A 12627-nucleotide genomic window follows, 5' to 3' on the forward strand; every position below is an offset into this window, starting at 1 on the left:
CTGGAGCCTGCTTCAGATTCTGTGTCTTCCTCTCTCTCTGACCCTTTCCAGCTCACATTCTGCCTCTCTCTCTCAAAAAAAAAAAATAAATTAATAAATAAAAATAAGAATAAACAATAAAAAATAAATGAGCACTCTTGGGGCACCTGGGTGACTCAGTCAGTTAAGCATCCAACTCTTGATCTCAGCTCAGGTCTTGATCTCAGGGTTGTGAGTTCAAACCCTGCCCTGGGCTCCATGCTGGGTATGAAGCCTACTTAAAAAAGTGTGCATTCTCCACCCCTCTCCTTCGAGATTTTGACTGACTCAAGTCTAGTGTGGAGTCCAGGAATCTGCATTATTAATAAGCTTCACAAATAATTTTGGCATAGGCAATTCATGTACAAGACCTTAGAACTCCTTATTTAAGAAAGGTAGTATTTATATATGATAGAGGAGTTACTTCTTTTTTATTATTTTCAAGGATTCCCAGTTGATGCTATTATCCTGGAGGCTCCATTTACCAACATATGGGTTGCAACTATCAATTATCCCTTGTTAAAGGTGAGTCTCTGATTCATCTTCACAAGATGTTAAAGTGTTTCCAAAGCTATTTCCACACACTTATGCTTATTAACCATTTTCTGGTATTATATGTTTCTAAGTTATTCTAACCTAAGACAAGTTATTAGCCAGTTGCTATTGAAGGAGGGCACAATGCTTTTGGATTTTCTAGTTCTTTTCTTTTCTTCTAATAAATTGAGATAGTGGCTTATTAAGGGCCAAAGTTTTTTTCCTCCTCTTCCACTAACTGTATCTTTTATCATGTAGTTTTTTAAATAGACTTGACTTAGGTTAGTTTATTACACTTTCTTTTTAAGGTGATAACATGCCTCTCATACATCATTTTTAGCCCTATTATTGTCAGCCATATATTTTTCATTATTTTATGATTAAAAAAAAAAGCCTTTAGAGAATTCAAGGAAACTACCAAATGGTTTTATCCCAAGTAGAGAAGACAAACTTCCCAAGAAGATAGACTTCTATCCCAAGTAGAGAAGACAAACTTCCCAAGAAGATAAAGTTTAAAGAATTGGGCAACAAAGTGTCATTTTTAAACCTGTCATGTAGATTATCCTAATTTAATATTTTCATTATTAATTTCATAATTCCATGCCTAATGTTCAATTGCTTAGAGTCATGCCTCCATATAAATGTTAGTAAATGAGACAGAGAAAGAGAGTGGTAGGATTCTCAGAGGGGATACATGACAACATGATCCAAATTTTTAGATTGTTGGTTAATGTCAGAAGGCATTTTAAGGGTACTTTAATTCAACTGCCTACTTTTGGATTTTTTTTTTTTTTTTTTTTTTTTTTTTTTTTACAATAAATCACCATAGAACTTTCTGAATTTGCTTAACTATTTCTGGAGAAGGTAGCTCATTACTTCCTGGGACAGCTAGTTCACAGAACCACATAATCTTGAGAATAACTGTATTATAAACTCCATCTCAATATAGGAATCTTCCCATTAATAGATGATACTGAATGCTGAATAATTTAAGATACAATAAAACACTTCCAATTGGTTTTAGACAATTAAATATTCATCTTAAGGTAACCACTAATGAGCATTTATTATATTACTCTAATTACTAATAAATTCACTAACTTGCAAGTATAATTCAGGTACAATCTTTCCATGTACTTTTGTTTCTTTATTGAAATTCTAATTTTGAAATCTAATAGGGAAACACACAATTTAACAAATAATTATGAACAGAACATCCATGTAACTAACACTTAAGTCTAGAAATTAGTATCACTAGTACCCCAGAAGTCTCCTGTATGACATTTCCCAATCCAATAAGGCTCACCTTAGATATACAGTCCTTACACTGAATTTTATGGTCATCATATCCAAGCTTCTCTTTATAGTGTTATTGCCTATGTGTGCCTCTCTGAGCCATATAATTTTATATAATTTAATTTATAACTTATATATTATATAAATATATAATTTGTATAACATTGAACATAATACCAAATAGTATATCATCGTATAAATATACTATACTTCATTGACCTGTTGTTTATGGACATTTGAGTTGCTTTCTCTTTGGGGTAATTAATAAAGTTGTTATGAATGTTCTTGAACATGTATTCTGCAAACGTGTATATGCTTCACTGAAGTATATACCCTAGGAGTAGAATTGTTGGATAGTAAGATATGCATATGTTCAGCTTTAGTAATTACAGTGCTAAACAGTTTTCTAAGGTGACTTTACTACTTTACTCTCCCACCTGTTGTGTGTGAGCATTCCAGTTGCTTCATATCCTTGCCCTTGTATGCATATCTCATTGTATTTCCCTTATGACTAACGAAGGTGGGCATTTTTTGAAGTTTATTAGTCATTTAGATATCATCTCTTGTAAGATACTTGTTTATGTCTTTGCTCCTTTTTAAATTGTCTTTTTTTATTTGTAAGATAAGTTTTTTTTATAGGATAACTCATTAGAAAATTATTTGTACTGCAAGTATATTTGCTTATTTTGCCTTTTTTACTCCCTGAATGATATCTTATGATGAAGAGATGTTCCTAAATTTAATGTAGACCAGTTTATCAACTATTTTTTACGGTTAATATTTTTAAGAAAAGTGTCCTGCCTAATAAAACTCTGGTTACCAAAGATTATGAAGATATTCTTCTATGCTATCTTACAGAAATTCTGTTTTACCTTTTACATTTACAGCTATAATTTACAGGTTGGTTTTGTATATGTACGAGGCAGTCCATGTGGATATCCAGTTTTGGTTTCATATCATTTACTAAACAAACCTTCCCTACCAACTCTACAGAGCCAATGTTTGCATATATCAGGGCTTAATATATATGGATCTGTTGGTAGATTCTCATTTTTCTCCCTTGTCTATCTGTCCATTCTTATATGAATACTGCAATCTCTTATGTACTATGGCTGTATAATATAGGTTTTTGTAACTGCTTCAGCTTTTTCCTTCTTATTGAATATTTGTCTTGACTATTCTTGATCCTTTGTATTTTGACATACATTTTGGTATATGCTTACCAATTTCTATAAAAAACATCCCAGGATTTTGACTGGAATTGCATTAGGTCTATAACATGGGTGAATTGATACTTTTCTAATATTGAATCTTCCAATTTATGAACATGGTATTTATAAATTTATGTTGACTGATTGAGGTTTTCTTAATTTTAGTTTTAGGTCAGGTTCTCCTAGAAGCAGAACCTATGGCAGAGATTTGATGTCACGATTTATTGAGAGAGTACCATAAAGGAGAAGCCTGCAAGGTCATTTGAATGAGGGTTGTAGGATAGGGAAGGGGAAAGAGCAGAACAAGATGTAACTTCAGGTAAAGTGTAGCTTTGGTCTAATCCACATGGGACTCTAAGCTGCGAATTAACAGGGGTGGTTGTTTCTGTTATCCCCAGGGTCAGAGGATAGGTTGGAGGAAGGTGACATAACCTTCTAGGGGTGATGGCTTTGGTTATCCAAGGCTAAGGAGAAGGGAGACAGCCAGTGTTTATAGCAAGAATTATTTTTTAGTCTTTTCAAAGAACCAACTCAGACTTTGTTGATTACCTATGCTGAATGTTTTCTATTTTATTAATTTCTGGTTTTACCTGAATTATTCCCTTTCTTCTGTTTTCTTTAGATTCAATTTATTATTTTAAAAGTTTCTAGGGATGCCTGGGTGGCTCAGTCGGTTTTAAGCACACAACTTTTGATTTTTGCTCATTCATGATCTCATGGTCATGGGATCAAGCCCTGTGTTAGGCCCACCCAGTGCAGAGACTCAAAACAAATAAACTTTAAACAAAATTTAAAAAGTTTCTAAGATGGTACTTGAATAATTTATTTCAGTATTTCCTCTTTTCTAATTTATTCATGAAGGCATACTCCACTGAAGCCACCCTTCAGCTGCATCCCACATTTTCAAATGTATTTTAATTATTATTCAGTTCAAAATATTTTATAATATTGTGACTTTTGGGGCGCCTGGGTAGCTCAGTCGGTTAAGCGTCCGACTTCAGCTCAGGTCACGATCTCACGGTCGGTGAGTTCGAGCCCCGTGTCGGGCTCTGGGCTGATGGCTCAGAGCCTGGGGCCTGCTTCCGATTCTGTCTCCCTCTTTCTCTGCCCCTCCCCTGCTCATGCTCTGTCTCTCTGTCTCAAAAAAAAAAAAAAAAAAAAAAAAATTGTGACTTTCTTGACCTATGGGTTATTCACAAGTATATTTTGTAATTTTGATACATTTGGGGATTTGGTTATGTTTGGCATTGATATCTAGCTTAATTCTATCATGATCTGAGGTTTCTCTCTGTACGATTTCAGTTTTTGAAATTTATTCAGACTTGCTTTATGTCCCAACATATGGCCAATTTTGGTATATGTTCCATATGCTTGTAAAGAATATGTTCCGTTTTTGGCATAGTGTTCTATTTATGTCAATTAGGTCAAGATTACTCATGCTACTCAATTCTTCTATATTCTCACTGATTTTTCTCACTGGTTGTTTTATTGGTTACCCAGGGAAGAGTATTACAATGTCTCATCATCATCATTGTGGAGTTATTTCTATTCTAGTTCTGTCAATCTTTGCTTTAGCTTTTTTAAGGGTATGTTATTAGGAACATACATCTAGTAATAATTTAATTTTATATCTTCCATGTGAAATCGATCCTTTTTTTTATCATGAAATATCCCTTTTGTTGATTAATAATGCTTCTTGACTTAAAGTCAATTTTGTCCATGTCCGATATTAATACACCTTTGTTTTGAATAGTGTTTGCATGATGTATCATTTTCTATTCCTTGACCTTCAACGTTTCTGAATTCTTGTATTTAACATATATCTCATTAGCAGCATGTAGTGGGGTTTTGATTTCTTTTCCAGTACCACAACCCTTGTCTGTTAATTGTAGTAGTCTAGTTAACTTAATGTGGTTATGATATATTTAGGTTTAAATCTACTTTCTTACTATGTTCTTTTCTATTTGTGTCATCTGTTTCTATTTGTGTTCTTTTGTCTCTACTGTTTTGCTTTCCCTGACTTGCCTGCTGTGTCTCCAGGGGAAAAGTGGTGTTGAATGTCAGTTTCACCTCTCTGAGATTCCCTCCTCTCTGGGATCTAGACCACTCAAGACCTCACTGCCTTGGTAGGTCTCTGACATCTTCACAGAAAGGTTTTTAAAATATTTTTTTTCCAGCTTTTCTAGCTGTCTTGGGCAAAAGGCTTGGTTTGTAACAATTCTGTTATTAGAAATGGGGAATCTCCTAATATTTTTAAGTTTGGAATTTAATTAAAAATGTCATATAACCTTAGTTTAATAGGTACATTTATGGTTTAGAAATGTAGGAGTTCTGTAGTATCACGTTGTCTTTAAGAACCACAGCTCTGGCGTCAGACTTGCTGGCTTGATTTCCAGGGCTGTCGTGTAACAGCTGTATAATCTTGGACTAATTGCTTTTAAGGACTAAACACTTTATCTATAAAATGGGGGTAATAATAACCTATTCCAGATTACTGTGATAACTAGATAAATTAACATATGAAAAGCATCTATAATATAATAGTTCCCAGGACAAAGTAAGCACTGAGTGACCATTAACTATTTTTGTATCAGTGGAGTGCCTTTACTCTGAATATGACTGTTAAATAAGAACATGTAGGTGGCGTGAGACATACAAATAGAGTGAAAGGCATGGGTCCTCACTCGCAAGAACTTCCTGTCTAGTTGGGGAGACAGGAAATTAATAGTGGGTATAAAACAATGACAGGGATTTCCATATGTCACTTTGGAATCAATTTCATTACTCAAAATAGGAAGGCAGCGTGACACGGTGGAAAAAACAGCATGGGCTATGGAGCCAGACAGATTTGGGTTGAAATTTGGCTTCTGCCACTAACCAATTATGACCTTGGTAAGTTATTTCCCTGCTCTGAGTTTTCCCATTTTTATATAATGGGGTTGATACTGCCTATACTTGTTTAGAAGATTAAATTAAGTAAGATAATCATTGCAAAGTACCCAGCTGCTGGTGGGCACTCAACCAATGTGTGTTCCCCCCTTCCCATGTTTTCTATTGCAAAGTAGATTAAGGTAAGTGCTAGTGTGGGATCCAGAACAATAATTTCAGGGAAGGAAGAATTCAGGGAAGAGAAGGGTTTCGTGTGCAGGTATGGTCAGTGAAGGCCATAAGATAGGATCTAAGTTCCTTTCTTGAAGGTAAGGGAGAACAGTTAGCAAACACAGAGGAGAGGGGAGAATGTGAACCAAAGCACGTTGTGGAATGGGGCAACTGTGTGTTATAAAATACCTGAGAGTCATATAAGGCTTCCATGAAATATCTTGCATACTTGTCATCCTTTTAAATCCTCATAGCAACTCTCTGAGTTTGGCATCACTGCCTCTACTTAGGAGCTGAGTGAAATGGCGGCTCAGAGGCTTCCCCAGCTGTCACACACCCTATAAGAAGAGGAAATGGGACTCAATCCTACATCTTCTAACTCTAGGCAGACAGACTGGAATTGTGCAGCCTTTGGAATGAAAGATTGTGGCCAGATGTGGATGAGCTTGCAGTCAAGATAGAAGTTCCTTGTTTTAAGTAGCTTGTGTGGTAATGCCAAAGCTTTGTGACAGTACGTTTTGCATAACTGGTCTTTTAAGGATATTTATTTGGTGGCATTCCAGAAGACAGGAGGCAGGAAGACCAATTAGGAGCCCATCACTGTAGTCTGGGCTAGAGGGGATGGTGTGACCGCTGAGTCTCAAGAGTCTAAGTCTCCTTACCTCTGGCTGGTAAGGAATAGTGGGAGTAGATTGACTTGGGCCTGCTTTCTTTTTATGCCTTTGGACTTTGAGATGAACTGCTGAAGGGCTTCTCTTACTGAATTTCCCTCAGAGGAGTCCTGATCCCAGGGGTGGCAGAATCAGACGACAAACACAAAAGAAAAGAAAACAAAACAAGAAATCTTGCCCTTAGTTATGGGTAAGAGGAGGGAAAAGGAAGAAGGGACATGAGAGGGTGTATTAGGATCTCCAGGTTGCACCTGAATGCAAATCACTTGCCATGAGACCATGCAAGAAATGCAAGCCAAACAAATCCCATGAAAACATGGAAGTTTCCTGAAAACAGCAGGCCTACACCAAAATTGTGAAGCAGACGTTTGTCTGTACTGGACCCAGCGTACCTTTTCTGTACCACTTTCTCTATAGTGACGGGAATTATTTTTTAAAATCAGGAAACCACATTTTTTTTAAGTTCATTATATTTAGAAAGATGCTGTTCTCTATCACTACAGTTCATAGCAAGAGACTACAGTAAATGATTTATGCTAGCTGGCAACTCTAATTTCTCCATACCATAAAGGGGCAGTGATATGCATAACCTAAAAATTGCTTCTACAGTGAATATCCTTCTTTTCTTTTTTAAACTGTGAAGCAGTTGTTTGTCTTTCCTGGCCCCAGCCTCCCTATGCTGTACTCATCTCCTTCCTTTGGCAATGCCCCATTTATTACATTGCTCTTTCCTCCCCACTCCCCTCGTAGGCACAATGGAGGAATACATGTGATACTTTTCTGGCCTTTTCTCTTAGCAAATCTATTCCAAGGAATAAAATCTGAACGAAATTCAAGTCACACTAAGATGAAAATGACAGATAATAGCTTACCGTTTACGCCAGGGATATTTGCACAGTAGATTCATTCCATCTTTAGCAAGTAGGTACCGAGCGTCTGCTAGGTACCGGGAACTTTTCTAGGTTCTGGGAATAGCACCGGTTGGAAGAAAATGGTGGCCTGACCTCCTAGGAAGTATATATACTTGCTGGAGAGACAGAGAGAAGGCAAGTACACAATAAGCTGATTCTCAGGAGTGAGTAGTGCTGTGACAGGGAGTGACTGGGTGGTGGGGAAGCGGGGGGTAGGGAAAACCTCTCTTAACTGTCATCTGACGTGAGACTTGCATGATAAGGGGCTGTCATGGGAAAATCTGGAGGTCTTGAGTTGAGGGAAAAGATAGGCAGGGGTCCTGAGATGGGCTCAAGCCTGATATATTCCAGGAACGGAAGGCAGCAGGGCCTGAGGGTGGACAGGAGTGGGCTTAGTGAGAGGGCAGAGACACAGCAGCCACATTCTGTAAAGCCTCGAAGGCCAAGGTAGTGCCTTTCGAAAATGTGAAACAAAAGAGTGATATGACACAAACTGCACATCAAAACTACCACCTTGGCTTCCCCATGGGAAGTGGATTATAGCAGCCTGAGGCTAGAAGCAGGGAGCCACAACAGACTGCTGGCACAATCCAAACAAGAGGAGGGTAGATTATGCTGGGTGACAGTGGGAATGGAGAGAAATGAATGCATTGGGGATACAGTTTGGGGGTAGGGTTAGAATTTTGTGACAAAGGTACAATATTGCTCAGGGTTCCTGTCTTTTCCTCATATTCAGTTGAGATGGATGTTTTTTAGGACATGTAAACGAATTTACTTATTGATTTAATAACAATGTGGTAAAAGCTAATTAGGCTAGCCTTCTATTTACTATAATTTGCCACTGAAGAGGAAATTCAGTATGTTTAGAATGATAATTTTTATATTTGGAGTCCTGTGGTCATTGTTAAAACCTAAATTGCCCTTTTAAAGCACTGCAACATTAAATTTTATTCAACAGTTTCTAATGTTTAAATCCTTTAAAAAATTATCTATGTATTGTATACTTTCATCAGAATTTTTGACTAATCAGAATATTCTGTTTCACACCTAAACCAGTAAATTATGTTCACCATAGAGGCAATTTTTAGATTATGCATATCACTGCTTCTTTACAAGTGTGAAGAAAAAGAGTTAGGGGTGCTATTTGTATTTTAAAGAAAGATAGGAAGCAAAAACAACAAAACGTTAACAGTGATTATCTGTGGATGGTGGGGATTATGTGTGATTTGTTTCTCCTTTCTTCCTTTTGGTATATTCCAATTTTCCTACAATGACACGAGTTACTTTTAAATTCATGAGGTTTTTTTTTTTTTTTAAAGTTTATTATATGTAGTAAGTTGCTATTGTCTACATTACTAAAATTCATGTAGGAAACTAACAAATGACACAAATATAGGCCATGTTTTAATTTTTTTTCCTTTAAAAAAATAGATTTACCGGAAACTTCCAGGATTTTTACGCATGCTTATGGATGCCCTGAGAAAAGACAAAATAGTCTTCCCTAATGATGAAAAGTAAGCTAATGATGAAAATATGTCATTACTATATCTGTGGGATTCTGGGAGGGGGTTAACTATCATGTGACTTACTGAATGGGTAGATGAGAATTTTTAGATGGGCTAACGTGTCCACAAATATTTAGTATTTGATATTTTTCCTCATGTCTGATTTTATAACTTCACCAATTCAGTACTTTCTCTGAAGTCGTAAAGGGAGTTGTAGATTTAGGGTCTATCAGAAATCAGGACCTTTTAGGGGCGCCTGGGTGGCGCAGTCGGTTAAGCGTCCGACTTCAGCCAGGTCACGATCTCGCGGTCCGTGAGTTCGAGCCCCGCGTCAGGCTCTGGGCTGATGGCTCGGAGCCTGGAGCCTGTTTCCGATTCTATGTCTCCCTCTCTCTCTGCCCCTCCCCCGTTCATGCTCTGTCTCTCTCTGTCCCCCCAAAAAAAAAAAAAAAAAAAAAAAGAAATCAGGACCTTTTAAAAGGAGCTCTGGGGTCTAGCCTAACATTACTTGGTCTAATGACCAAAATTTGGCAGGTTAGCTCTTGCAGCTGGAGAAGGTAAGAGTGCCTCCAAATGGGCCGTTGTTATCAGTCCTTTCTCTATGTCAGCACAACTGAGGGATCTAACCTTCCCAGGAGTAACAGTGAGTCACTGGGATGGGGTAGATGAGTATCAGAATTTGGGGAGTACTGTTTGAGAAAGTTGCTAGAGTGAGGAACAAGTCTTCTTCCTGCTGTAGCCTTTCTGAATTACTAAATCAGGAGGTTGACCAGGAAGCTGATTAAACTTGTTGATCATGTGTCCATCTGTACATTTATGGGGGAAAGTAAAACATTGCTACAAAGAGTTCTCTTTAGTCCTGTGGTGGTTCTTGTTATTTTTGGGTTTTGAGTTGTTTTATTTTCTTTTATATGGTCTTTTAATTAAAATATTCCAGAAATTATGAAATAAGGTAGAATAAAGAAAAAGATTAGGTCCTTTTAAGTATAAAAATTCAGTGTTTTTAGTATTTTTCTTCTTCATTATTTTAAAAAATCACATAGAAATAAGTTAAATTAATTAAATACTTAATTAAATTGTCTGAGTAAACAGAAGAGAGATAATCTTGCCTGGAAAGAAACAGTTACTATATGAAGTTTATTATGTACAAAGTTGTGGTTCCTGGGAGAGAAGGAAAGAGAGATCCTGTATTTTAAGGCAAACCTCAAGACTGTTCTTCTTCTACTTGTCCCTAGTGTTAAATCCCTGTCTTCTCCCCTTCTCATCATACATGGTGAGGATGACAACACGGTGCCTTTGGAGTTTGGAAAAAAGGTAAACTAAGCCCAGTGCTGACTGAAACATGCCATGCTTATTTCACTATTCTCTCATCGAGCCACAGTCTGATTAGAGCCCACAGGAGGGTCTCTGACATTATGAGGGACTCTCTCCACCCCTAAATAGCCATGCTGCCTGGCGTATACAAGAAGCATTAGTGTGCTGTGCTACTTAGCTGAAGGTGTGTTTGTGGTGGACCCTGGTTCCTCATCCATGCATCTGCAGGTATAGAAAGATCCCAGGCCGCTATGGGAACCTCCATGTAGTCTCTCCCACAGCAGCTCTAAAAATGGGATGTCAATAAACAGAGATGGTCTGTTGCAGTTCCTGTCCCCATGCAGGGAGGGTGTTGGCGGAGAAGGATGACGACCCGTCAGTGTTTCGCGTGAGCTGTGCAGCTTTCAGTTCCTCAGTTGTAGAGGCAACCAGCTGGGGGGAGGGAGTGGAGACTCCCTCGTCTCTGACTTAATGGGACTACCTCCCCAAGATGGCTGCTTCTGTACCCTCTTAGGAAAATTAAACTAGAAAAACACCACCTTTGATTGTCAGCCTTTGAGTCTCGGTCTTTCTGTCCCGTGCAGCTCTATGAAATTGCACATAATGCATACAGGAACAAAGAGAGGGTCAAGATGGTGATCTTTCCTCCTGGTTTCCAACACAACTTGCTCTGTAAAAGCCCCATGCTGTTAAAAACTGTGAGGTAAGAGTTGCTTTACTAAATGTGATTATTTTTCCCTTCAAGGCAATTAGGGCTGCTCTGGCTTACTTAGACAAGGAAGTAGAGAAGGCATGTGAGCTGACCTAGGTCCTTTTTTTTTTTGCAGAGATTTCCTGAGCAAGCAGTGGGCATGAGGGCTGAGAGGGATGGAAATCTACAGTGAAGACTTGGTCTGAACACCACCGATGATATATATTTTTTATGGGAAACTGCACCGGGCTGCTTGGATGAGCTGAAGTCACTGACATTTCTACAAGTCACCTGCCATTTTAGTAAGGAGGGAAAGCATGGATGCTAGGTGTTATTGAAAGTTCTCATTTACCTTATCTCAGTTTACTTTGTGGAACAAACTGAAACCTCACTGTAGAGAATCAGAATTTGGTAAAATTTGGATCCCATCTAAAAATGTGCAGTTATTAAACATCCTGGGGATATTTATGAATAAGGTGGTCTGTGGTTGGGACTTAAAAGTGTAGGAAAGGTGCTCCGATGTAGTTAAATACCTTGTTTTAGTTTAGTAAATTTAAATGGAATTAAAACATTTCAAGTATTTCCTAGCTTTTTGAATAGCACTGGGAAAAGTTCTAGCATGCTACTCAATCTGCCATCAAATAACAAGTTTTGGCACTCATGCAGCTCTTGTAAATTGACACTTTATTTTTAGCCCTAATACAGTCTTATACTTTCTTCCCAATGCCCAGAAATTCTTAGATTATTTGCTAACAAAACAAAACAAAATCAAAGAATGTTGTAAAAGTGTTTAAATCCAGTAAGAAGCTATTTTTTTTCTAGAGACATTTTACAACTTACTTTCCATTGGCTTTGTTTACCCCATTGCTAGATTCACTGGATAGGGAAATCTTGAGATCTGAAGGCTCCATGTTCCAAATGTCCCTGGCATATTCCTTAATTGTTCGGTCACTAGAGAATTTCCCTGCAGCAGCTATGTTTTTGAGTACCATTGTGTTCCAGGCCTTTGGATTCTGTAAACAACACATACATATATATGGCCCACAGCCTGAGTGCCCATCAAACTTTATGACAAACGCTAGGCCAAGTATACCCAAGCACATTTCATGGAGAAAATGACAAGAGTAAGTTGTAGTGAATCATAAATATATTTCTTTCATGGCTGAGAGCTAGATAGGGCAGATTGTGCTTTTCTCCTATTTAGAATGTATTTAAGAGTGAAAAAAAAGTATTTTTCATTTTAAGAGAAATCATGGATATAAATTCCCTAATTGGTAATTGTTGCTATGGTTATAGTGTTCTGGCATGCAAGCCATATTTCCCATGCTTTTATTTTTTATTTTACCTCCCTTTAGACAGAACATTCATTGTTTGCTA

The 12627-nt window shown here is 37.6% G+C and overlaps 2 protein-coding genes across 6 annotated transcripts in view; one reads left to right on the forward strand and one right to left on the reverse strand.

Annotated features, from left to right (window-relative positions):
• Nucleotides 1–12627, reverse strand: part of PYGL (glycogen phosphorylase L) — a 69640-nt gene that overhangs the window by 15785 nt on the left and 41228 nt on the right. For 2 of the 5 annotated variants that reach the window (XM_042943195.1, XM_042943198.1), the window contains exon 20: nucleotides 12091–12263. In XM_042943195.1, coding sequence (XP_042799129.1) covers nucleotides 12091–12263 — 173 coding nt within the window. The other 3 variants (XM_042943196.1, XM_042943197.1, XM_042943194.1) reach the window with 3 other exon arrangements.
• Nucleotides 228–12008, forward strand: ABHD12B (abhydrolase domain containing 12B). The gene is made up of 5 exons (XM_042943199.1): nucleotides 228–543; nucleotides 9172–9254; nucleotides 10481–10559; nucleotides 11144–11262; nucleotides 11387–12008. Exons 1-5 carry the CDS (start codon nucleotides 427–429, stop codon nucleotides 11412–11414), a joined length of 426 nt encoding a protein of 141 aa, XP_042799133.1. The 5' UTR covers nucleotides 228–426; the 3' UTR covers nucleotides 11415–12008.

The sequence above is a fragment of the Panthera leo genome, chromosome B3 (genome assembly GCF_018350215.1).
Source record: "Panthera leo isolate Ple1 chromosome B3, P.leo_Ple1_pat1.1, whole genome shotgun sequence".
Classification (NCBI taxonomy): Eukaryota; Metazoa; Chordata; class Mammalia; order Carnivora; family Felidae; genus Panthera; species Panthera leo.

What these genes read in the sequence shown, in the direction of transcription:
- ABHD12B (XM_042943199.1), top strand. Translation starts at nt 427, where the DNA reads ATGATAGAGGAGTTACTTCTTTTTTATTATTTTCAAGGATTCCCAGTT. An exon ending in GTCTTCCCTAATGATGAAAA is followed by an intron (nt 9,255 to 10,480) that starts GTAAGCTAATGA and finishes ACTTGTCCCTAG; the next exon opens with TGTTAAATCCCTGTCTTCTC. An exon ending in CTTTGGAGTTTGGAAAAAAG is followed by an intron (nt 10,560 to 11,143) that starts GTAAACTAAGCC and finishes TGTCCCGTGCAG; the next exon opens with CTCTATGAAATTGCACATAA.